At 37.2% G+C, this 27,162-nt stretch overlaps 1 protein-coding gene across 2 annotated transcripts in view; it reads right to left on the bottom strand.

Moving 5' to 3' along the window:
* Nucleotides 1-2,804: 2,804 nt before the first annotated feature.
* The window catches only part of EVA1C (eva-1 homolog C), a 48,889-nt gene continuing 24,531 nt past the window's right edge, over nucleotides 2,805-27,162 (bottom strand). Inside the window, exons 2-8 of one of the 2 annotated variants that reach the window (XM_070750327.1) lie at nucleotides 24,143-24,339; nucleotides 16,325-16,448; nucleotides 12,465-12,617; nucleotides 7,194-7,337; nucleotides 6,560-6,640; nucleotides 4,667-4,756; nucleotides 2,805-3,323 (exon numbers count right to left, since the gene is read on the bottom strand). In XM_070750327.1, the coding sequence (XP_070606428.1) occupies nucleotides 2,908-3,323; nucleotides 4,667-4,756; nucleotides 6,560-6,640; nucleotides 7,194-7,337; nucleotides 12,465-12,617; nucleotides 16,325-16,448; nucleotides 24,143-24,339 (1,205 nt within the window). In that variant the 3' untranslated portion in view covers nucleotides 2,805-2,907. The remainder of the gene's footprint in view (nucleotides 3,324-4,666; nucleotides 4,757-6,559; nucleotides 6,641-7,193; nucleotides 7,338-12,464; nucleotides 12,618-16,324; nucleotides 16,449-24,142; nucleotides 24,340-27,162) is intronic. The other variant, XM_070750328.1, reaches the window with a different exon arrangement.

Below are 27,162 nucleotides of genomic sequence, written 5' to 3'. Positions count from 1 at the left end.
CCGGCTCATAGCTCACCACCACCGCTCATGGTCATATGACACACACCCCTTTACAACCTTCTGACGGGTCAATGGGGAAGCCAGATTAATTTAACAACAGTTTGACTAACTTAACAACTACAATGATTGACTTAACAACTGTGGAAGAAAGATAGTAAAATGGGGCAAACTTACTTTCAGAAACAGAAACATAGGAAAAGTAATTTTGGCCTCAATAATGGTTGTAAGTCAAGGACTATTTATACTCTCTTTTTTCGTTCCAATTTCAAAATTTCTGCTTATATGATTTGTTTCTTAAAACTCTGTTATAGGGTACAACTGAGAAAAAACAATAGCCAAAGATATGTATCTTAGGAAGAAGGGTTTTGTCCAGCCTTAAGTGTTAATGAATTACCTTTTCGATTTATGTATTTTTGTAACATGGTGTTAAAGTTCTAGCAACCTTAAGATTATATAAAACTGTACTTTAGTATTGTCAATTTTTTTTCTTTTAGCTTTCTGAGATGACAGAGGTATACTCTGAAATATTTTAAATCCTATAATTATGAAACATTTTGCATGAATATTGAATTAAAGACTGATTTATGAATGCAATTACTGTAAAACTGTATACAATCAAAGTAAAACATGGCTGAAAATAAATGGAATGTTGGTAAATGGTACAAGCAGAGAGTAAGACAAAAATGTATGATGTTCCCTTGGTTGTTTTACACATAATACATGCTGGTGTTACATTACTGTATGGATGTGCTGATTGGGCAGGCTTTACTGTGCAGTTTTGTAAGTAAAAGATGCTGTTTGTGGCTGAGAACCCAAATGATTTGCAATGAGCGTTAAATAGTAAGCTGTATGATAAGATACAGATATGAACGACTCAAATGACAAAATTAACTGAAGTTTGGATTAGGGTTGATGTTAAGGTTTGGTTTCACAGACAATGAATAGGATAAAATAAAAAAACAAATATGAGTGAATGAGGTAAGAAAAGTTAAAAACTTCCTTGAAAACCCAGTGCAAACTTAAAGAAAAACAACTAAGTGTATGTACACAGTGAAATCAAATCTGGTTTGAAAGACTGAAAAGTGTATGAAGTGCTGGTGTAAATTCCAATTAGTTGTATTTCCTCATATATTCTCTCTTTGAGTTATTTTGCTTACGACTGCTACTACTTTCTTCTTCTTCTTCTTCTTCTTCTTCTTCTTCTTCTTCTTCTTCTTCTTCTTCTTCTTCTTCTTCTTCTTCTTCTCCCTCTTCCTCCTCCTCCCCTTATTATTGTTATTGTTATTTTGCATGGCACTGTTTCCCCCAAAAGAATGAACATTATGGGTATGGATATTATATGTCACAGAGGATAGAATGTGCATCTGCTCTTTGCCTACAGCATAGTCAATCAATCTAAATCAGACTTATTTTCTGACTTTGAATGACATTATAGTTCTTTTCAATACCAATGTCAATTCTTGCTTTAAAAAAAAACTCTTTTGGCAAATGTTGACGTCCTGCGCTACTAGGAAATGAATCAGTTGAAGTTTCCCAGTACAATATTAATTCACTAATTAGTTATTGGGGAAAAAATCATGCATATATTTTCCCAAGGTCCAATTTTTTACTTTAAACCCATCAGAAAGAAAACAAAATCAAAAGGTGCTCCACCCGTTACATTTCATGCCACTATATAAACATATAGAGAAAGTTTAGACACTTCTAAAATTCTTAAGTAGGAAGTGACATTTTTCCTCCCTTTGTTCTTCAGGTTTCCTGCAGATTGCAATAAAATATAGGATATTTCCAAGACACGAATACATGCAGACTTGATTGGCTTGAACCAATGGAACATATCTAGAAGTTATTTTGAAAAAAATGATCTGCATAATGACCTTAGCTGTATCAGCCTTACCTTTTATGCTCCAAAACTGGGTTCTTCTTAGTGCAAATATATGTAGTGCTGTTTTTTAACATACCTTCTCATTTTCAAGCAATTACAAACAATTCAGAGATAAAATAAATAGAATAAACTGGAGGCTGTTGTGGTTGGCTCTAGGCCAGCTCCTGTAGCTGGGGATTTTGATGTGGATCTGTGGGAGTCCTCTGTTTATAGAAGACCTGTCTGGTTGCCAGCTGCCTTGGACAGTGAAGGTGAATCACCAGCAGGGACAGACAGTGGGGGGAGGGAGAGACAGACAGGGGAATGGGTGCAGTCAGCCCACCAGCTATTTCCCCAGCTGGAGCGTCCTCTGACTCAGAAGGGGAAGACGTCATGAATAACCCTATCTTTAATCCCCGTATACGCAGGATCGTGGGAAGGAGGGAACAGCTGCACAGGCGCCAAAACAGATAATGGAGTGCAGCTGTTCAGAGGTTAATTACACTGCTGAGACTCTGATAAATAAGGGAGGTTTGGAATGCTGGGCATGGGTGTTTATCGTTATCGTTTTGGAAGAAAAAGAAAGAAGATTTGAGCAGCGTGGTTTGCTCCTGTTTCGGGATTCCTGTGAACTCTGACACACTCCAGCCCGAAAAGGCTGTGTGGAACTCTGCTTTATTGATCCATAAATCACCCCTCTGCTTTGGCACAAGCCTCCACTTCAAGTGAACTGTTGGTGTGAGTAACTGTCACCTCTTGGGACTAAATAAAACAGTAATTGGTTTTTGCATTTCAAGCCGACGTTTAGCCTCTGAACATAAAGAGACTTTCTTAATTTAATGGTTGTGTGTTTGACTTCATTCTGAACTCGTGGGTGGCTAATTGCCATTTGCCAGGCAGAACAGAGGCAAGCATTCAAAATATACCACACTAAAAATTGTTTTAAGGTGTTTTAAATAATTATTTATATAGCTTTGTAATAATTATTATATTACATGGCAGATGATCCTTCACAGAAGGTAGTTTAAGAAAAGAGGTGCGTTTTATCCAAAACAAATGCACTGCTGTTCATTTATATAGAATGGGCTGAGGCTTCTAGTAGGAGATGCTTCCAAGCCACTATTCAACCATATTTCTTGCATAATCTGTTCTCGCCGCTCTATCCTTTCAGCCAATTCGGCTGCATCCAGGGAACAATAAGCTGAGTATGAAGTCCTGCATAAGCCTGTTAGTTCATCAGTAAAATCTGAATCAGAAGATTCCCCTCTCTCTTCCTCTTCCTCTTCCTCCTCATTGTCTTCATCAGCCTTCTGATTTTCTAGCACCAGATGTTTTTTCATCCTCCGTAGCTTGATCAAATCATCACAGCAAGAAATGTGCATTACCAGAGCACAAAGTGTGAGCATCAGGCCAACGCAAACACTAGACACAAACAAGAGAGCAGCTCTTTCAAGGTGATCTGAAATTAGAAACACAATTACAGACTAGAGCCTTAGGTACAGATAGATGGATGTGAATGATAATAATTTGCTGTCGTTTCTGAAAAGCATAGAGCTTGTGAGACAAACTTTTAATATCTAAATCTACATCAGACCTTGATAACATGTTACTGGAAATGAAAATAAAGTACAAAACCAAAATGAAGAAAATTCTTAGGTAAAATATACTACTCAAAAAAAATAAAGGGAACACTCTAATAACACATCCTCGATCTGAATGAATGAAATATTCTCATTGAATACTTTTTTCTGTACAAAGTTGAATGTGCACCACAGCATGTGAAATTGATTGTCAACCAGTGTTGCTTCCTAAGTGGACAATTTGATTTCACAGAATTTTGATTTACTTGGAGTTATATTGTGTTATTTAAGTGTTCCCTTTATTTTTTTGAGCAGTGTATGATGTTAGGTGACATAAGAGATGGATCTATACAATTTCTTGCAACAATATGAAAATAGTTTACTGCTATCTTCTTCTGAGATTCCAATTTTGGTGCCTACAAATCTGGATGTCCTAACACAGGGGTTTCAAGCTGGATTTCTTTGAGGGCCGGGTCAGCATTGTAGTTCTCCTTGGGCCAGCTGGGGGAGTGGGGAGACTTGAACCCTGCAGCACTCTGCTGGCCAAAATGGGCCATGGGGAGGGAGCTGGATGGCCTTCTACAGTACTTTGCTGACCAAACTGGGCCACAGGGGTGTATGTGCATTTTGGCTGGCAGGGTGCTGGAGGAGGCCATTCAGGCAGAAAATGGGGTACTGGTCATGGGCTAGGGGCCGTGCACCACCCCTCCTGCGCTCAATTTTGGCTGCCAGAGGCACTCTAGCCCAATCCTATGGGCCAGATTTAAGCATCCCGCGGACCGGATTCGGTCCGTGGACCTTAATAATTCATTTCATCATCATCATCATCATCATCATCATCATCATCATCATCATCAACATCATAATTATTTATACTTGTATGGAGACTCGGGCGGCTCACAATCCATTTCCTCCCATTTTTCAAGGTCAGCAAAATGCTACTGTTTAGCTCAGCCTGTAGCCACCAGTACTGTACTAGAAAAAATATCTTTACAAGGGTTTTTCCTCCATGGAGGTAATTAAATCAAAATAATACTTTAAACACCTGTTAATTAGGATATTGTTCACAAAAGGATATATTGTACCATAATAAATCAATGAAGTTTAAAATGCTGCGAATATTATGTGTATTTAATATTTCATACTAATTCTGGAAAATGTAACTGCTAGCATTAACAGGATTTCTTATCAGAATGCAAGGATATAAGGTAAAGTGGTCTACCTCTAATGTATGCAAACGTAGCCAAACTGCTGCTAATTATAATTCCTTCCTTCTTTGGAATTCGTGATTCTTTTGGATCAAAATTTATATCTGTGTGAAAGGGGGGAAAAAGGTTCCTAAATCAGATTGCAGTTGAACTAACTTTCCAAATTGAAAAGAAATGTGTATTTGTTAAATGAATAATTTAAATATCCTACCACAAGCAATTACCTTCTTTAATGTCTCCATGTTTCCATGTTGTCTAATAACACATTTTATGCATTAAAGCAAAATTAATTTTTAATTTCTAGTTTACTTTATTATATAATCCAACTCATAAATACATGAGAATGTCTTTTAAGACAATATGCTTGTTTCCTGTTTTCCCTAGGAATTTTTTAGCACTGTTGATATGAGGAAATTAATAAGAGATTTCTTCCCACAAAACATATTCTAAGCCAGGGGTTCCCCAGACCATGGTCCACTATTGGGCGATGGCCTATTCAGAATTGGGCCACCTTTGTGGCTGGCCAGAGTGAACATGCGCAAGGGCTCAGCATTTATGCAAGGGCTGCATGCGTTTGTGCACATGCCAGCCCACTGCTTGCATGGCCCAGTTCCCCTCTTCTTTCTCCTAGCCTGAACACCAAGCTACAAAGGTTAGGTAGGGATCGCTTTTCCAAGCTATGATTCTCACCAGCTAGATGTGAGAAGAATTACTTCTTTAACTTAATAATTACCGTATTTTCCGGTGTATAAGATGCACCTTTTTACTCCCAAAAAGAGGCTGATAATTTGGGTGCGTCTTATACTCTGAATGTAGTCCCCCCCTCCAGCCCTAATTAGCTGCTAACGATCTTCCCAGCTCTTGCCTTGCAGGCTCTTTCATTGTTCCTCTCTGCGAAGAGTGTTTTCCAAGCCCTAAGTCTTTGCAGGTTTTTTTTATTACTCTAACTTGCTCTGAGTAAGTTTCTTTCCAGCCCTAACCAGGTGCTAACGATGTTCCCAGCTCTTACTGGCTTGCAAGCTCTTTCATTGTTACTCTCTGTCAAGAATGTTTTCCAAACCCTGTCTTTGATTTTTTCCCCCCATTGCTTTACTTGCTCCAGATGCTTCTTTCCAGCCCTAACCAGGTGCTATTAATGTACTCAAGCTCTTTCATTGTTACTCTCTGTGAAGATTATTTCCAAGCCCTAAGACTTTGCAGGATTTTTTTCCAATTAGTCTAACTTGCTCCAAATGTTTCTTTCTAGCCCTAACCAGGTGCTAATGATGTTCCCAGCTCTTACCGGCTTGCAAGCTCTTTCATTGTTACTCTCTGCGAAGAATATGTTCCAAACCCTGTGTTTGTTTTTTTTCATTCTCTATTTGTTCCAAATGTTTCTTTCCAGCCCTAGCCAGGTGCTATGAATGTACCCAAGCTCCTTCATAGTTACACTCTGTGAAGAATGTTTCCCAAGCCCAGTTCTTACTGGCTTGCAAGCTCTTTCATTGTTACTCTCGCAAAATTTTTTAAAAATTAAGCCCTTAACCAGGAGAGAAAATAATGTGTTGAAGCTGACCAGACTAAGGACGCTAGCCAGATGAATGCCTGGTAAGCAGATTCTTTTCCCTATTTTCCTCCCAAAAAACTAAGGTGCGTCTTATATTCTGGTGTGTCTTATACTCCAAAAATACGGTAAGTGATGACTATTTTATTTATTGATAAGTTCTGCAATAAAGTTTGGTTCATGTGATAAACAACAATGAAGTCAATGAAGTCAGTTTTTAGTTAGTTTAGATTCAACTTCTACATAGCTCTGCCCATTTCTGTGTCTTTGCCTCATCACTTTTTGTGTGACCCCCTCCTCTTCTAGTTCATTAAATTACTCAAATACTTAAAGGCAAATGTCCATAGCAAACAATTAAATTTACCATATTTCTCTTCTTTAGGCTTCCAAGAGGTAGGGAGTATGGTAACCATTGGATTAACAGCCGCCAATATGAATCTGGGAACTGAAAAGTTGAAAATAAGAAATGCTATCTGTTGATTTTAAAACATACAGGTATATATGTATATCTTGCTCCTCCTACAGACAAAACTGGAAAGTTGGCTAGCAGCTATTTTCCTTCACACTTCACATTTTAGAAGTCAGTCAATCAATCAAGAATATTTATAAAAAGAAGTCAACTTCTATACCAATCACTTGTTGAATTGGGGGCTTTTATGCATTGCATTGCTGCTTCACTGCCAGTCATAAACTAACTGAAAACATATGAAAGTTCAACAATCAACAGGCCAAGCTCTACAACACCTTTCAAATATTACTTGACTAATTTCAAAGCTATAATCATCCCAAAAGAATCTGGATCAGTCCAAGAAACATACAGTAATTAGATTTTTGCCAATGTGTTTTCTAGTCAAATTATATAAATTGTAAACAAAGTTATTATCATACCATACCTATCTTAGATATTAAAATATGGGAATAATATGAATTTTGCCTACATATGCAAGATGCCCAGGTTTTACAGTTTGTGAAAATTATGGTTTCCATACTTTTCTTACCACATGCATAGCTGACGTTGAGATATTTTTTCACACCAGGCATGCATGGTGTTCCAAAGTTGTGACTGTTAGCAATAATTTTACACCTTTGCTTTCCATAGCACTTATTTGACAAGACTTCTAAAGCTGAATAAGAAAAACAATCTGAAAGGAGAAAGAAATATGCACACATAAACAAAAATGATTTATCTGAAGAGACTATTGGTACCTGCTTACAGAGATATAAATCTATTGGTGCAAAAATAACACTAACTCAGAAAGCCCAACTACGATAAATATAGCTATTGCTTCTGATGAAGGCCATTGATGGCAAGGAAGAAGTGATCCTTTACACAATTTCCAAGAATTTGTGGTTGGCTCTATGCAGTGATGGTATAAAAATGTATGGTCGAGCCAATTATGTGACCCCCATGCAACACATTGTAGAGACAAGCAAAAAGAGATTTTCCTGTGGACTGAATGCACAGACTGAGTTAGGGTAAACCAGTTCAAGACCAGCTAAATTTAATTATTAAATACAACAATCCCATTTAGCCAACTAATAGAATTTTGGCAAAAAACAAAACCCCAACACCCCAGGGTCAGTCTTAGAATCAGAAGAAGGATTTAGATACTGTATGTTCTGGAGCAAATACAGCATGTCTGATTTAGAATCATCAAATTTAAGAACAAAACCATTGCATCCTAAAATTTTCATTTAAAATAAGATTAAAATTCTAGACATTTTCCTAAAATAAAATAGAATTAATATATTATTCTAATTAATTTAAAATGAAAGCATATTTCATTATTGATATATGCATTTGTATGTACATGCATACATACTGTATATATATTACTGTTTACTGCTAGAATAACAATACCGGTGGATTCCCTATTATTTTTGGTTTAGATTTTAAGCATTAATATGTGTGCCAGTAATTTACTTTAATTAATAATAGGAAAAAATGCTTTCAGGTCTCTGGGACGGCCTTCTGCCGCACGAATCCCAGCGACCGGTTAGGTCCCACAGAGTTGGCCTTTTCCGGGTCCCGTCAACTAAACAATGTCGTTTGGCAGAACCCAAGAGAAGAGCCTTCTGTGTGGCGGCCCCGATCCTCTGAAACCAGCTCCCCCCGGAGATCAGAACTGCCCCCATCCTCCTTGCCTTTCGTAAAGTTCTTAAGACCCATCTCTGCCATTAGGCATGGGGGAACTGAGACATCTCCCCTGGGCCTATACAGTTTATACATGGTATGTTTGTGTGTATGCTTGCTCTTAATAATGGGGTTTTTAGCGTTTTTTAAATTATTAGATTTGTTCTTACATTGTCTTTGTTATTGTTGTGAGCCGCCCCGAGTCTACGGAGAGGGGCGGCATACAAATCTAATTAATAATAATAATAAGAAGAATAAGAAGAAGAATAATAATAAGAAGAAGAAGAATGTGACGATGATACCCCTCTCCTTCTTTGCTTCACATAAATAAACACACAGAATTACCATACCGAAATTGCAGTTTTGCTGTAAAAGACTATTTGAGAAATATCTTGGAAGAGATGAAAATAGTTATTTCAAAACAAGGCAGTAAAACCTTAAATTCATGTAGATTTGTGCACTATTGATTCAGCTGGTACTTACAGGGAGGGACATGACAGGACTGCAAATATATTAAGATACTTCTACACTGTCCTGAAAATGCAAACTATCTCCCTTTTATGCATCTTAAGACTGCATGTCATTTAGATGAAGTACCCTTTCTTAAGACTGCGATTTCTAATATAATCAATAGTATATCCAAATGTAGTGAATGGGTTTAGGATAAGAAAGGTCCATGCCATTAAAAAACTATATCAAAGCAGTCTCATTTAAGTTGAAAATAAAGGACAGGAATTAAAAGCAAAAAACAAAACAAACTGTGTTTCATTATCACCTCTGGAGGAAAAATACTGTTCACTCTAAACCCTGGCAATCCTTGCCCATTTTTTCCAGTTAGTGGTTAGCAACCAGACAGGTGCCAAATAATGCTGATCGTTTTTATTTGGCCCACATATATCCAGCTGGAAATAAAAGAAACAGCCCTCAAAGCAGTTCTGAGACTAGTGGTAAAACATCAGCCCTAGTCTGAGCTGCTATTTAATAGTCCAGCATCTGTTGTTTTCAAGGGAAAGATCCTTTAAGTCACCAATTAGCTGGTTTTTGACATGCAAATTATGCGGAGTTGTTGAAGCCATAAATTGCCCAAAGTTTAATAAAACTGACAAGTCTTCTTGTCTCTATTGAAACCCTCTTCTATTTTCAAGTTCTGGTGTCTCTTCTCTACTACACAAAAGCTATCTATTCAATGGAATAACTGCAGCCAATTATAGTGAAATTGAGGCTCCTTGGCATTCAAATGTGTATATTAGTGAGCATATAATACTGGAAGGATATGTGTCGGAAAGAAATATGATCTCAATTATGTTTGGAAAACAGAAGAGTATTAATCAAAGCTCTAAATACCGTGGGGTGGGAACGCGAAGGATAAGAATGTGGCATATAGATTCTGGTGCAGATTCCTTTCTGCTCTTATTCAGAGCAATTCGCTTTTGAGAGTTAATTCCTAGGACTAGCAATGGCTTCAGGGAAATTATTTTTAATTGGAATCACAACAATGGGAAGAAGAAACACCATTCTTTTTTTTTTCTTCTTTTTTTTTAATTCTTTGTCCAATATACAATACATATGAAAGAGAATAGACATTAAGTGATATATAAAAGATAGGAAGTAAAGATAGGAAGTAAAGAGGAAAAGAAGTGGGTGGGAAGGAAAGAATATATATGATAAAAGGGAAAGGAAAGACAATTGGACAGGGGACGAAAGGCACATCAGTGCACTTATGTACGCCCCTTACTGGCCTCTTAGGAACCTGGAGAGGTCAATCGTGGAGAGTCTGAGGGAGAAATGTTGGGGGTTGGGGGTTGACACTATTGAGTCCGGTAATGAGTTCCACGCTTCGATGACTCGATTGTTAAAGTCATATTTTTTACAGTCAAGTTTGGAGCGATTAACATTGAGTTTGAAGCTGTTGCATGCTCTTGTGTTGTTGCGGTTGAAGCTGAAAATGCTAAATAGAGATTATTCTGTTCTGCTAAATATATTATATAGAAAGACTATATTAGAAACAATAAGTGATGCCACGTATTTGTTACATATGATTTCACCATGAACGTGATCTTTTCATTAAATTATGTACTGTACAACCTTTTTTCAAGCATGGTACCTAGAGTATGTTTTAGGAGCAAAAATTAACCTAATTTTTTAGCCAGATACTTTCAGGTAAATTTACCTTGGGCAATATATTGTCTTTCAACTGATATATTACCTATTAATTGGTTATTAGGAATCTGAAGGCAAACAATTAGTTTGAAATTACACTAAGGACTAAGCTTGAATTGGCTAAACCTCCTAATTTAGCCAATCCAAAATACTGGGCGGACTAATAAATACAGTGGACCAGCTATTTAAATAAATCATTAAGTTAATCAACTGAAATTTTGTATTGTTCTTCTTTGTTCTAACATGGGATTCCATTATTATTTTTAATCATTTTTAAAGAGATAGGCTTGAATTACTTATGTCAACTTGTTCAAATTGAGTATACACAAGTCTTATAATATTTCTTTGAATTTAAGGTCATTGCCATAGTACTAACCACAAAAAAGACAGGGAATGTATGGCTCTCTTTGCCCAAAAGGATCGCCCGGCTCAGCAAAAGCAAAGAGACATGATTCGCTGCATCCATCTCAGAAATCAATATTGTCACTTCTACTTTGTCAGCCAAATCTTTCCATTTTAGAAGAGGATTTGAAGGAAAGACCAGTAAGAAAGTGAGCATTGTTATTCTCGACAATACAATTCCAAGTCCAATATTCCACCTTGTACTTCAGTAACTTGTTCCTCACTCCTTCAGTTTCCAAGGATTTTTCTATTTAGTTTTTGATCGGGTTGTGAATGGGTTTTCTAGATCTGTTTGCCTGCTTGTGTGAATGGAGCCAAAAGTCAGGCTTCCACTTTCTATATGGTCATTATCTTACTATCTCTATAGGGCAGGAATGTGGAATGAGCTTCAGAAATCTTGATTTCTCCTTTTTTTTTTTCTGTGAGCTTTTTCTTATGAGTAATATAACTTTAGCAATCAAGTTGTCGAAACGTGGAACTCATTACCGGACTCAGTAGTGTCAACCCCTAACCCCCAACATTTCTCCCTTAGACTATCCACGATTGACCTCTCCAGGTTCCTAAGAGGTCAGTAAGGGGCGTACATAAGTGCACTAGCCTGCCTTTCGTCCCCTGTCCAATTGTCTCATATATCTTTTCTTCCTTTCATATATCTTCTCCTCTACTTTTATATCTTTTCTTTATATATAACACTTCGTGTCTATCCTCTTCAATATGTATTATGTATTGGACAAAATAAAAAAATAAAATAAATAAATAATATTTTAATTGGGGTGTGTATGTGTGTGCTTCTAACAAAAGAGAGGGAGAGGGAGAAAGAGAAGGAAGGTAGGTAGGTAGGAAGGAAGGAAAGGAGGGGCCACACACCTGGTTGGCTTCAGAGGATGCTTTGAAACAGCACAGCAAAGGCTGGAAGGGAGCTCAGGGGTCATCTAGTCCAATCCCCTGCTCCCTGGCAAAATGGACTGTTAAATTTGCCACACTCACTCAGTCACATGACAGCCTGGCCACACCTACTTGCTCTCCAAACCACACCCACAAAATAAGCCACCCCCACAGAATCAGTAGGGAAAAATTTCACATTTCACCCTGAACCAAACCCATCTTATTTTTATACACAATGTGATCTGAAGCTCTTTGAAGCTCTTGACCTATTTTTAAGTCATTGTTTGATACAATATATACCTGGAAGTTAACAATGTCCAGGTCATAGTAATCAATACATACTTAACATCTACATAGTTCTATTTCCATAAGAACTATTTCCATTTAATCATTTTTAACCACTTATGCCGTTCCATAACACAGACGCAGAGTGAAAGGAATGCATGAAAAAAGCAACATGATTATAAGGAAGCCATCACTGACTTTCCAAGGTAAATTTAATGTCATACCCTCACAGTTGATCAATTCCAAGAATTCTGAATTGGGAAACAACTACAAGCATTCAACTCCCATGCTAATGGGAGTCAGGAAAGGTACATTGTTGTTATTTTTTCCTCTGGGATAAAAACAAACATTGTAACCCTTAAATTCTAGAATAAAGAGTCTCACTTAAACTTTGTCAGCCTACCATATTGGGGGATGTAATCCATTTTTGTTGAACAGAAGTCCATCTGGTGGGCAGACCTGCCATAAGAGGCTGAATAGATGTTGAGAAATTTTGATTCATGGCAGTGTAGTTTCAGTTCTTCATTTTCACACACTGATCTACTTTTATATTCACCTGAAAGAGAAAAGAACAAGAAAGTAATAGTGAGAGATAACTGGGCTCTTAAGTAAGCAGGGGGGGAAATTATGTGTAGGTCCTGTTGCCACTTGTGTACGCAGAGGCTAGTGTGGTAATAAATGATGAAATGGTGAAAGCATCACATATTTACTGAGAGATCCACATATTTACTGAGAGATCATAGTTCTAAATTGGGGTTTGTTAACTCAAATGATTTAGTCTTGTGACTTACAGTATTGACATCTTTTTTGGAACAATACTTGAATGTATATATAGATTTATGGAAACATTTCTTAATGTTAAATATTTAAATATTGAATTATATTAACACGTGGAATTTAATAATTTTTGAGATCGCTGATTACAAAATTGGAGCTTGAGGAATTGCTAAGTAAATTATTGTGAGAAATTGGAAAAGCAGTAAGGGACTAGATGCAATACACCTGTCATATCAATTATTGAAAACAGTCTTTTTACCATTCCAAAAAATGATACAATACATTTCCTTTTAGCACAGATTTCATAATTTATTAAAAAATAGTTCTAATTTGAAATATTCATATACAGGTGTTGTTGGTTCTTGTTTCAAAGGTAGCCTTAATAGATATTTTAGAGATAGGTATTTATTATATGTGTTATATCTCGACTGTTTATAATTTGTTCCACTTTTGCTGGTTAATATTTTTCTTCACTTTTGTTTTTGTACTTGGTTGGATGTTTTGTACTTTTCAAACGTTGTTATAGAATAAATTTTAAAAAGTTATTAGCTATGGAAAAAAGGGACTATTCATAGTGTTTGTGGCAGAATTATACATAGTATACTCAATTAGAATATTCCTGATAGAGAAGCTGCAATCAGTAAACTAAGTTTTAGGTAGTTTCCATTCTATGCACTTTTGTATTCTATTTTTCTTAACAAAATGTTACAGAAATAACTCCATGTATCACTGTCAATTAGTTAATTTCAGAGAAAAAAATACATATTTTTATTCTGTACCACTGAGTGCTACTGAGTGCCATACACACATATTTTTCTCTGGTAAAAAGGTAGAATGAAAATTCAAATAAGATTAAGACCAATCCCTATTATGTTGGATGATTTAAATATTCATAATTATTGATATTCTTCACCATTGTGTTAGCAAAAACTTCATGTGTTAGCAAAAACTTCAGAAGAGAAAGATTTAGGGGTAGTGATTTCTGAAAGTCTCAAAATGGGTGAGCAGTGTGGTCAGGCAGTAGGAAAAGCAAGTAGGATGCTTGGCTGCATAGCTAGAGGTATAACAAGCAGGAAGAGGGAGATTGTGATCCCCTTATATAGAGTGCTGGTGATACCACATTTGGAATACTGTGTTCAGTTCTGGAGACCTCACCTACAAAAAGATATTGACAAAATTGAATGGGTCCAAAGACGGGCTACAAGAATGGTGGAAGGTCTTAAGCATAAAACGTATCAGGAAAGACTTAATGAACTCAATCTGTATAGTCTGGAGGACAGAAGGAAAAGGGGGGACATGATCGAAACATTTTAATATGTTAAAGGGTTAAATAAGGTTCAGGAGGGAAGTGTTTTTAATAGGAAAGTGAACACAAGAACAAGGGGACACAATCTGAAGTTAGTTGGGGGAAAGATCAAAAGCAACGTGAGAAAATATTATTTCACTGAAAGAGTAGTAGATCCTTGGAACAAACTTCCAGCAGACGTGGTTGGTAAATCCACAGTAACTGAATTTAAACATGCCTGGCATAAACATACCGGTATATCCATTGTAAGATAAAATACAGGAAATAGTATAAGGGCAGACTAGATGGACCATGAGGTCTTTTTCTGCTGTCAGTCTTCTATGTTTCTATGTTTCTATATACAACATTATTATCAGAAATGCCTGGCAAATGTTTTCCCATATTATTCAGAAACAACCAGTACTTTTGTGCCAGAAAATATCCCAAAATAAAAATTGTAGAGTCATCACAAATGGTTGTGGGTTCATCTCTACAGCCTGAGTTGTTTTAGCCACATTTCTTCTGAGTTTGTTTGAGTGGATATACAGTAGTATAAGCAAAAACAAACAAACAAAAACAAAAGAAGGCCACCCTCTTTATATTACATTAATGCTCTGTTTTTCTAATAGAAAAGTGATGGTGCATTCAGTCTCCATTACCATGCAGCATCATTGGTTCATTGGAGCTGGGAAGGCCTGTTAAAGATGTTACTGACATCCCTTTAAATTTTATCACTTTTTTTTCCTTTTCAAGGGTCTGGTGAGAAATGCTGGGCGAAGTCTCTGTAGTTGCCAACATCTTTTGTTTCCCAATAGATGCTGGGAAACAAAAAAGGATTTAGCGGTGCATGCAGCCCAGAGGCAACAATTTGCCAATCAGTATCCAGAGTCACTGGGAGTGAATCCTCTCTCTTTCTTAAAGTCTTAATCCAGTATACTAAGGGATTAGTTTGGACTATGGCCAAAGAAAACTCTTGCCCTACTTTTCTAGTCCAATGGGGTACAACTGGTTATCAAGAAAATGCACAGGATATGTAACACATAGAAACATAGAAACATAGAAGACTGACAGCAGAAAAAGACCTCATGGTCCATCTAGTCTGCCCTTATACTATTTCCTGTATTTTATCTTACAATGGATATATGTTTATCCCAGGCATGTTTAAATTCAGTTACTGTGGATTTACCAACCACGTCTGCTGGAAGTTTGTTCCAAGGATCTACTACTCTTTCAGTGAAATAATATTTTCTCACGTTGCTTTTGATCTTTCCCCCAACTAACTTCAGATTGTGTCCCCTTGTTCTTGTGTTCACTTTCCTATTAAAAACACTTCCCTCCTGAACCTTATATAACCTTTTAATATATTTAAATGTTTCGATCATGTCCCCCCTTTTCCTTCTGTCCTCCAGACTATACAGATTGAGTTCATTAAGTCTTTCCTGATACGTTTTATGCTTAAGACCTTCCACCATTCTTGTAGCCCGTCTTTATCTTTTTGTAGGTGAGGTCTCCAGAACTGAACACAGTATTCCAAATGTGGTCTCACCAGCGCTCTATATAAGGGGATCACAATCTCCCTCGTCCTGCTTGTTATACCTCTAGCTATGCAGCCAAGCATCCTACTTGCTTTTCCTACTGCCCGACCACACTGCTCACCCATTTTGTGTGAATATATTGGAAAAGCAGCTACAAGAAGCTGGTGCTCTGTCAAATCTTTGTGTATATTGTCTAGCATTACATACAAATATACAAATAGGGAAGAATAATGCACTCAAAAATATCCTCAAGATTTTATGCAGTAACTTGATTGGCTTGCACACTGTGCTAAACTACACTTTTATAACCATAGTTTACTTAATAAACTACAATTCACATCACATGCAAACCCATGAACTATAATTTCTTCATTATCAGCTACTACTAGCCAGTGCTTCCTGCTCTAGGTGTCCTCCTGTTATAGGGACTCCAATACAAAGAATTATCATTAAAGTTTATCCTGGTTAGGGAGATTCGCTAATCTACAAGATTAGTAAGATTGGGTAAGGGTAAGGGTACAACAAACATTTTTACATGTGATTGCAATGTTTGAATTTAGTCAGGTCAGGGCTTTGCAGAAATCCATGTAAGGGTTTTTGTATTGTTATCACAATCTAAATTGAAAGAAACATACATAAAAAGTGGTCATTCTGCAAATTACTTACTAGGTCGGCACTTAAAGGAGACTAGGAGGTATTTAGTGACTCCTGGACATAACTCAGATCCAAAAAGTCTACTGTTAACAAGGAGTTGGCAGTCTCTCAGGTCCTGGCATTCATCAAAGACTTTCTACAACAGTGACAAAAAAAAAAGTCTTAAAAATCACTTTAAAAAACTATACAAATCCCAACTTTTAACATCTACCATGACAAACTTTATCCACTGAGTAACAGTAATAAATTTATCTTCTAGAGCACTAAAATAAGATTTCCAAAGCAAATTATGTGAAATAATATTAGTAACAAATCACTACCAGAGATGTTTCTGTTCTAAAGAGTAAACTTAAAAGTAAGAAGCTTTGATTCAAATCTCCACTACAGGTTATTTTATGAAAACCAATGCTGTAAAAACAGGAAGCTGTAGTAATATTAGGGTACCATTTCAGAAACGGTCAAGGGAGAAGCAGTTTGAAGATTGACAATTCACTGAATTTTAAGTACATAATTAAACATTATGATCATAATCACTTCTGAAATTACCATTTTTAATTCTCCCCAACCCAGCTAAATGAAGACACATTCAGCTACTAGTAAATGAAATTTATAATGAAAGCATAATGCATTTCTATCATACTTGGCTGTCCTAAAATTATCTTCTAATGAAGGGCTGTTTAAGGCTTCAAATATTTATATACTATGATTTTACTGCCATTATTAGCATTAAGAAGCAAAGTGCTTTTAACCGCTTTCCTCAAATTTCTGAAAGTAAATATCCTGAGCCAAAATATTTTAAATGGGCAAGGCATTATAATTTGCATGCAAACAAATAAAAAGAACTAAGAAGACATTACATAGAAGAGAACTAAAAGAACTACAATATAGTGAAAATTATTACCTAATAATTTTATATTCTATATTTTTAATACAATCTAGCTATTGGAATTTAAGAAGGGGAATATTGTTTTAAAGCTCCCTGGAACCCCTGTTGCAGAAAACAGTTTTCAAGTAAATTTTAGGAGAAAAATATATTGAAACTGTAATCAAAGTCCTAATAACCAACCATCCCTGGCATGACATGTACAAGTCCTTGACTTATGATCACAGTTAAGCCCAGAATTTATGTTGTTAAGTGAGAAATTTGTCAGTAAGTGTTGCCCCATTTTACCATATTTATTAAGTGAATCACTGCTTTCCCGTTGCCTGTGCTTGTCAAAAGGTCACAAAGAATGATCACAAGACTTCAGGACACTGGAACAGTCATAAATATGAACCAGTTGTCAAGCATCCAAATGTAAATCATGTGACCTTTGGGATGCTGCAACAGTCTTAAGTGTGAAAAATGGTCATTAGTCACTTTTTCCAGTGCCATTGTAACTTCAAATGGTCACTAAATGAGTTGTTGTAATTTGAGGACTACTTGTATTTAACATACTGTAGTTAGAATCCAAACTCTTCAAAATTCCCCTCAACCTGGGGGCGGGGAGGAGAGAAATCTTGGTTTTGACAACTGGAGCTCTTAATCTCTTTTCATGGATCATTGATTCTATTATAAATGGTTTCAACTCCTACCCTCAAAACAACGCTATAGAGCACTGCACACCAAGCCATCTAGACACAAGAACGCCATCACTCTGCTAAACAAATAATCCCCTCATCACTGTCTAACTATTCACTAAGGCTGCATTACTATTAGTCTTCTCATCCCTCCTATCACCCATCTCCTCCCACTTATGATGTATGACTGTAACTTGTTGCTTGTATCCTTACAATTTATATTAATATCGTTTCCTGATTGCTTATTTGAACCCTGTGACAATCATTGTGTTGTACTTCATGATTCTTGTTGTTGTGTTCGTTTAAAGAAATAAGAGAAAATTGCTGATTGGTTAAGACGCAGCTAGTTTTAGGTTGCCGCCAAAAATAAACGGTTGTCAGTGGAAAAGCCCACGCATAAGAAAAGGTATAAATAGGGCAACGGATTAGCCGTTGCCCTTGTTGGGAGTTGCTATTGAGAGGAACAGTTGGTTGTTATGTCTTTGGAAATAAATATGTTTTGAACAAGCAAGAGTCTCCGGTTCAGTGATTTAACAGTGGCGACGAGGAGGTTGAACTCCCGCTAAGCAACCATGAGCTCGGTCATTCCGGTGCAGTGATTTAACACTTGTCAAATGTATCTTTTTTATGTACACTAAGAGCATATGCACCAAAGATAAATTCCTTGTGTGTCCAATCATACTTGGCTAATAAAGAATTCTATTCTATTCTATTCTATTCCATTCCATTCCATTCCATTCCATTCCATTCTATTCTATTTCATTCCATTCTATTCCATTCTATTCTATTCTAAGGTTGCTTGCATCTGTTTTATGGCTCAACTTGTGATTCTAATAGCCAAAACGTATTGTTTGTTGCATAAATGAGAATACAATTCCTGTGCTTTCGTGTCTTTCCTTTCTTTCATGTATCATATATATTCTCTTCCTTTCATATATCCTCTCCTCTAAGTTCACTTTTACCCTTATATATATTACCACATGTCTTTTTTTTCTTCCTATGTATTTGTGTATTGGACAAATGAATAAAATAAATAAATAAATAAAATAGATAGAGATAGATAGATAGATAGATAGACAGACAGACAGACAGACAGACAGACAGACAGACAGACAGACAGACAGACTTAAGGGTTCTTCCACACCACCAGCATTTCCATGTACAATCAGTTTCTCAAAAAACAATGTGAAAGTAAGCCACAATTTTCTCCGTCTATTTCAATCCTGAAATAAGAAAACCAGCAAATAAAATAAATCAGTCAATAATCACCTTCTTCCCTACACCTGGACAAAGGAAGAGTTCAAAAACTATAAGCCAAATGTAAATATCCCAAAAAAATTCAATAAATATATACTAAAAACTATAAGCCAAATGATATCCCTTTCCCAGACCTCAAATGACAAAAAACTTACACTCATTTCATATAAAAAGGAAACAGAATACAGATAGTCCTCAATTTACAGCAGTTAATTTAGTGACTGGTCAAAGTTAAAACAGCACTGAAAAAAGTGACATGACCGTTTTTTACATTTATGACCACTGCAACATCCCCATGCCCACATGATCAAAATTGGGAGGCTTGGCAATTGGTTCCTATTTATGATGTTTTCAGTGCTCAAGCATGGAAATGGTCTGAATACTTATATATTAAAATTTTCCTTCGGAACTTCAGCAAAAAAATCATGTACATAAAGCATTTATTCTGGAAAATAATACTCTAACCAAATTAGGAACAATCTGAAATAGGAACAATCAGATGTATATTTAGAACATTTTTGGAAGTCTCTTAAATTAAAATAAAACCAGACAAATATTTTTCATTTCAGTCCAGTCAGAACTCCAAGTACAGATGTGAATTCACATTTTTTTAAAAAAATGCTGGACTTGCACAGACTTCCACTGTTGCAAAGCAGCACTTATAAATCAAGCTTATGAAACTTCTAGCACAGTGGTTCTCAACCTTTCCAATGCCGCGACCCCTTAATACAGTTCCTCATCTTGTGGTGACCCCCAACTATAGGTTTAGCGCCAATTCTTCCAACAGATTTTTAAGCTGATTGGCAAGAGGTCAGAGGGACACCCCACTGTAAACACCTGATTGGTTGGATTGTAAAAATATGTTCTGAGATGCCAGAATAGAAGCTTTAGTTGCTAACACCATTGGAAATTTGTCTTTTCCCATGGTTTTAGGCGACCCCTGTGAAATGGTCATTCGACCCCCAAAGGGGTCCCAATCCCAAGGTTGAGAACCACTGTTCTAGCACATGGCACTATGATTCTCCTTTAATAACAATGATGAGTTTTTATTAAGTAAAAAATGATGGTGGTTCCTATCTTATCTTCTGTAGCTGCAAAGTTATTTGATTAAGAACAGTCACGTTTATCCCATTTATAGGAATATTCTATGCAAACATATTTGGACAAATGCTGTATTGACCATAATGCCCTTTACTTCTAAGTATGCATGTGGAAGGACTGCAGTAGGTTGGCTAAATGCTGCATTTTGCAAAATATGAAAGATTAGAAGAAAGAAATTGAGGGGTCAGGACAAAAAAGGAACATACACCTACATATTTGTAATATAATCTGCCCAAATCAATACACTGCAGAATAATAATAATAATAATAATTTAATAATTTATTAAACTTGCACGCCGTCCCTCTCCGAAGACTCGGAATGAAGATCTATACCTCACTGAGTCCCATACACTTCATAGTCCCACTCAATGTAAAATTAAAAGTGTGAAATACATTAAAAATTGAAAGATGGCATGCCTAAAGATAAATTACAACCCTTAAGCATCACCTTTATATCAAAGAGTTTACTGTACATTTGGCTCAAAATGGCTTCTTGGGAAAAAAGATTACAGGTGGTTGCAGTGATTTGTTTGGATATGTTCCTACCTAGCCAGGAATAAGAAAGTAGTGACATATAGACTATCTACCATCAAAAAATATAGTGGGGATTTCTGCTTAGCAGTAAGAGACACTATCTTTATTGTGATTCAAATACTGCATACTGAATGCTCATTATTACTAAAGCAAAATAAAAGTAATTAGCTATAATAGTAATCCTAAATAAATTATCAGGACTTTGTTTTGTATTCATGTATTCGAGTCTGCGGAGAGGGGCGGCATACAAATCTAAATAATAAATAAATAAATAAATAAATAAATAAATAAATAAATAAATAAATAAATGTTCTTCAATTTTTATGTTCAAATCTAGTTTGTAACTAAAGTATTAAACTTGTTTCTTTTTCTATTCTATCTATCTATTTACACACACACACACACACACACTCATATACATATACAGGTTGTCCCTGGGTTACGTCGTCCCCGATGTACGACATTTCATCGTTACGACGACCCGGAGTCAGTTTCAAAGCCACCGCTGCTGCCGCCACCTCCGTTTGGGCAAAGGGCTCTCCGCGGTGGGCGGCCTTGGAGGCTACAGCAACGCAGCACCGAGAAGGACCGGCTTCAAGGGACCAACAGCCGGTCCTTCTTGGCACTGCGTTGCTGTAGCCTCCAGGGCTTCCCACCACGGAGATCCTTTCGCCCGAACGGAGGTGGCGGCGGCGGCAGCCTCAGAGGCTGCAGCAACACAGCACTGAGAAGGACCGGCTGTTGGTTCCTTGAAGAAGCCGCTGCCCCTGCCCCCGCCCCCGTGTAAGTCAGAATATTCATGTAAATCGGAATATTCCGACTTACACCAAACTCGGCTTACAACTGGCCGTGGGAATGGATCCCCGTCATAAGTAAGGAACGACCTGTACACAGTAATGGGCAGACCAAGTTTTTACTGCCACACTGTGTGTGTGCCTTATTTTGTGGGTGTGGCTTAATGGTCATGTGACTGGGTAGAAGTGGCTTGTCGGCCATGTGACCAAGTGGGAGTGGCTTGAACGATCATTATCGTTCAAGTAAACTGTTAAGTCCTTCCCAGTGTCGCTCGCTGGGGTAACAATTTGCTTTGCGTTTCCTGCGCTCTCCTTCCTGGGTCGCCCCCCTGCCTCAGGCTGGATAGCTAGGCGAATGGGTGCTGCCAGAAGCATAAATGCTGCCAGCGCCGCTTCTACCCATGCCTTCTGCTTGCACCTCAGGCCGCATGAGGCTGAGGGGCAGGAGAGAGGGAAGCTCGTATGAGGCAAGGAAGGAGAAAAGAGGAAAAAAGCAAGGAGTGCAGATGCAGCAGTAGCAGCAGGGAAAAAAGGAGAGCTGGAGCTGCACATGCATCTTCATTTCTGCCGGTGGAACTGCGTTCCACCCTGTCATGCCTGCTGCCCACCCCTGCATATACATATACATATACAGTATATCCTAGATGTGAAAAGTTATATCCTTTCACTTTGTTCCTCTAAAAATGTTTGAATTCTGTGGTAACAAGAATAATGCTGAAATATATTATTATTTCTCCGTTTAATATAGCAGGATAAAACACAGGATAAAATGCAGAACCAAAACCAAAATCAGTGAGTTTGCTTCTAAACTCAGTCAGGAATATGAAGCTTCAACCTACAATCCTATTTGCTTTGCAAACCTCTACAGTTCAGTGGTATGTTTTTATGGGATTTGAATGAATACAATGGGAACTCATGTGCAAATATCATGCCAATTAGGAGGACTAAAGATCCTATTGTGTAGGGTACATTCAGGTCTGACCACATTTTTGTCATTATTTTTGTTCAGGGAAAGACTTTCCTATTCTTTATGTTTCTATATCTAAGTTACTGTTTTAAGGAAATAATTCTTACCTTAGAAGAGGGCAGCATTAGCAATATTTCCAGAAAACGTAAGTATAATTAGCCAGTATGTTGTGAGCCCCCCCCCCAGTCCTTGGAAAGGGATGGCATAAAAGTTGAATGAATGAATGAATGAATGAATGAATGAATGAATGAATGAATGAATGAATGAATGAATGAATGATGAAGTGACTGGGCTGTAGCATTAGTATGGCTTGGAACATAAAAATGCTCTACAATTTTATTTTCGTGTCTCCAAGAAGGAAACCAAAAAGGCCAAAGGTGAGAAACCAGAAAATCTCTGTATAGATCCTTTGAATTGTTAGACTAGTACTAAACAGTTTCAGTAGAAAATTGGTTGATATTTCAATGTACTTACCGTATTATTAGTAGTACTGTATTCCATTATCTTATCAATGCTGTGCTATACATTTTGTGGCTGATTGAAAATCTGGAGCCAGAATTTTTCTGTTGGCAATATCAATTTAAGTCTTTCAGGAAACTCCATTGACCTAAACTAATGCCAAGACAATTCTGACAAAACTAGTGGATTGGCACAAATTAACATTGGACCATTGGTCATGAATCTTAATAGACATTCACATTGTTAGATGGTCTTTTGTCCCAATCTGCTTGGCAAGAGAGGAACTCAGGCAGGAACTCGTGTGTGTGTGTGTGTGTGTGTGTGACAACTCTTCCCACTTCCCAAACTGGATTGCTTTTACGACGATAAGACCCTGCTCCAATGCGTTCTTGAATAGCTTGGGCCGCTCTAGTTCAAGCTTCAGCCAGTTTCATTTAAAAAGTTATGGACTTTAAAATGTGAATGTCATTTTATAATTTTTGAACAATCAAATATCAGCTTTAAAAATATAGTGTTCCCTCGATTTCGCGGGTTCGAAATTCGCGGAAAGTCTATACCACGGTTTTTCAAAAATATTAATTAAAAAATACTTTGCGGGTTTTTCCCCTATACCATGGTTTTTCCCACCCGATGATGTCATATGTCATCACCAAACTTTCGCTGCCTTTAATAAAAAAAATTTAAAATAAACTTTAATAAATAAACATGGTGAGTAATAATCTGAATGGTTGCTAAGGGAATTGAAAATTGCAATTTAGGGGTTTAAAGTGTTAAGGGAAGCCAAAAATAGTGTATTTACTTCCGCATCTCTACTTCGCGGAAATTCAACTTTCGCAGGCGGTCTCGGAACGCATCCCCCGCGAAAAGCGAGGGAACACTGTACACAGATTTATTCTCTATATCAATACGGACAAACTCTTTATTCTAAAGAGAGAAAATTATGAAGAAATGTCATCCGACAAGGTCTCAAAATTAATTATATACTAAAAATCCTCCAGCAAATTAAACTGACTCATTTGGAAACTTAATCAAGCTTTATAACTGATATTCCAGATGTAACATGCTGAATCTTTATTCATATCATTTTTAATCTACTGTAAATAAATTATCTAAAATATTCCTGATTAGTTTTAAGTGCTACAATATAGTATTTTATACCTGCAAGGTAGTAGACGCCACACAGTTTAGTGGCTCTTTCACCATGACTTCAGGTTGCTGTGCACTACACAAGTGGTAAGCTTGCCCATAGTATGCAGATTGGACACTTATTGTTGAATGTCGAGGACACCGGAGACTCAAATGATCACCGTCACAGGCGTACACAGTATGGTTTCGCAGGAGTTTGGTTAGGTAACCTAAAAAAATATTTAACTGTGTTACATTCAGTGGAGCAATATTCCTTTCTCTTCTAAATTTGAATTTAAAATGATCAATAACTTTTGGCTTGGTTAATAGTATCAGGTGCTTTGGCCTAGAGGTGGAGCTCTTGCCTCACAATCAGGAGGTTGAGAGTTCAATCCTAGGTAGAAGCAGATGTAGGGTCTCCTACTTGGGCAGGGGGTTGGACTAGATGACCTGCAAAGGTCCCCTTCCAACTCTGTTAATCTGTTGAATTTGGGATGCCAGGAAAGGTCCACTTATCTTTAAAATAAAACAATGCCAGAATAAAATTTGCTGTTCCTGTTAATCCCTGTTCAACTATGTCTTTTTTTCAAGTCCCAATAAATAGTGTTGCTGTATAGGTCTCAAGAGGAGTTGTCCCTTTTATGATTGCGTATATGACTAGGTCCCCTAACAGTGGGAGAAATGAACTCATTATCTGCTGGGCTACTACTCCATAAAAGTGGAAGTTATTGAAAGTGACAAATGTAGAGGAAACTGATAAACACAAATACAGGTATATTTCATTTGCTGCCTTTTGCTGTATCTGGCTGGAAACCTGGGGAGATTGTGTCAAAAACAGAAAGTGGGAAAAATACAATGTCTTAATCAGGAACTCATTGTTCTAAATGTAGTTCATAAAATCATCTACCACAATGACCTAGCGGACAATGAAAACATCAGCTTCAATTGCAACAGCACACACGCACACAAAATAGATTCAAACTCAATGTAAACCGCTCAAAACTCGACTGCAGAAAATGCAACTTCAGCAACAGAGAGATCAATGCATGGAATGCACTACCTGACTCTGTGGTTTCTTCCCCAAGCCCCAAAAACTTTAACCTTAGACTGTCTGTAGTCGACCTCACCCCATTCCTAAAAGGTCTGTGAGGGGTGTGCATAAGGACACCATCATGCCTACCGTCCCTGTCCTACTGTCCTATTGTCCAAATTTATTTATACATACTTTGCTTTTGTTTATGTTTATACTATACCTATCTTGTACACGATTTGGTAAATAAGTAAATAAGCAAACAAAAAACAAATTGAATAATTGAATAATTGAATAATTGAATAATTGAATAATCGAATAATCGAATGAATGAATGAATGAATGAATAAATAAATAAATAAATAACTCAAGAATGAAAATGGAGAAGGCTGAGATGGAGACTGGCTAGTGAAGAGAAAAGACAGCATGTCCACATTTTCCCATACATTCAGATCTTATCACAAAGCAACTACCACCATTATGGTATGCCCATGTTACACCAACACTCCGCAGTCTGCACTGGTTGCCGATCAATTTCTGGTCACAATTCAAAGTGTTGGTTATGACCTATAAAGCCCTTCATGGCATCGGACCAGAATATCTCCAGGACCGCCTTCTGCCGCACGAATCCCAGCGACCGGTTAGGTCCCACAGAGTTGACCTTCTTCGGGTCCCGTCGACTAAGCAATGTCGTTTGGCGGGACCCAGGAGAAGAGCCTTCTCTGTGGCGGCCCCGTCCCTCTGGAACCAGCTCCCCCCAGATATCAGAGTTGCCCCCACCCTCCTTGCCTTTTGCAAGCTCCTTAAAACCCACCTCTGTCGTCAGGCATGGGGGAATTGAAATTTCCCTTCCCCCTAGACTTATAGAATTTATACATGGTATGCTTGTATGTATGAGTGGTTCTTTAAATTGGGGGTTTTTAGATTGTTTTTAATATTAGATTTGTTTATATTGTCTTTTTATATTGTTGTTAGCCGCCCCGAGTCTTCGGAGAGGGGCGGCATACAAATCTAATAAATAAATAAATGAATGAATGAATGAATGAATGAATGAATGAATGAATGAATAAATAAATAAATAAATAAATAAATAAATTTTTCTCAACTGTCCCTTTTTACTGGAAGGTGTTGAAGAGGAGCAAACCCACCATCACCACTTTTACAGAAAAAACACAGCTAAAAGTTGAAGGATAAACACGCCGGCAGAGGTAACTGTTTATGCTCAGCGTACAGTTGCCTGTATTGGAACGGAACAGAACAGAACAGGTGAAACCAGTTCTGTCTGCTACTCAGAGTGAGCAAGAGGTAGGAGTAGACAGAGCCTTCTTTTCAACTTCAAGGAGGAAATAAGGAAAGTTTCAGAGAAGTGGAGTTCAGAAAAGGAAGCAAGGAAACAGAGAGGGGAAAAGATTTCGTAGCTGGAAGATTGCTTGTCACTTGCTATTTTCCAGCAGTTTTTTTGCAGTGAAGAGAAAAAGAAAAACAATGGCTGGTATTTGTTGCTTCATACTGCTTTTCTTGCAAGTTCGTTGTCATCTTCTGCAAAGATGTACCGTATTTTGTTTATCTGTAATCACAGCCTTTGAGGGATTGCAAGTTGCATCTACGCAGGACACTGAAGAATGTGGACCTACATCTATGCTCATTTGGTTTCCTATCTGTTTGGAACAAAATGTTCCCTTGCACCAATCAGCCCAGTATTCTCTTGAGGATATTCGCTATGCAGACTTTTGAATGAGTTTCTGAGCATTTTAGCTGTTATTTTGATCTGCAAATTCCTATCCTTGTGCCTAAGTACTTTTTACCATCAATTTCATTATTCAGTGGCTCCATGAATGGTTCAATAACATTTATTTTGTCAGACAAAAATGAAAAAATACCAGGTATTCAATAGAAATTTTATCCCTTGAAGTGTCATTTAAATGAAAGTGATATTATTGCCATATGTGCACCATAAAGGGTGAAAATAGTTATGGGATTTTACTGTTTCCATTTGATAAGGAAACTTGGTGTACTGTTATGT

Source organism: Erythrolamprus reginae, chromosome 4 (genome assembly GCF_031021105.1).
Source record: "Erythrolamprus reginae isolate rEryReg1 chromosome 4, rEryReg1.hap1, whole genome shotgun sequence".
NCBI lineage: Eukaryota > Metazoa > Chordata > Lepidosauria > Squamata > Dipsadidae > Erythrolamprus > Erythrolamprus reginae.
This window is presented reverse-complemented; position numbering and strand designations above follow the sequence as displayed.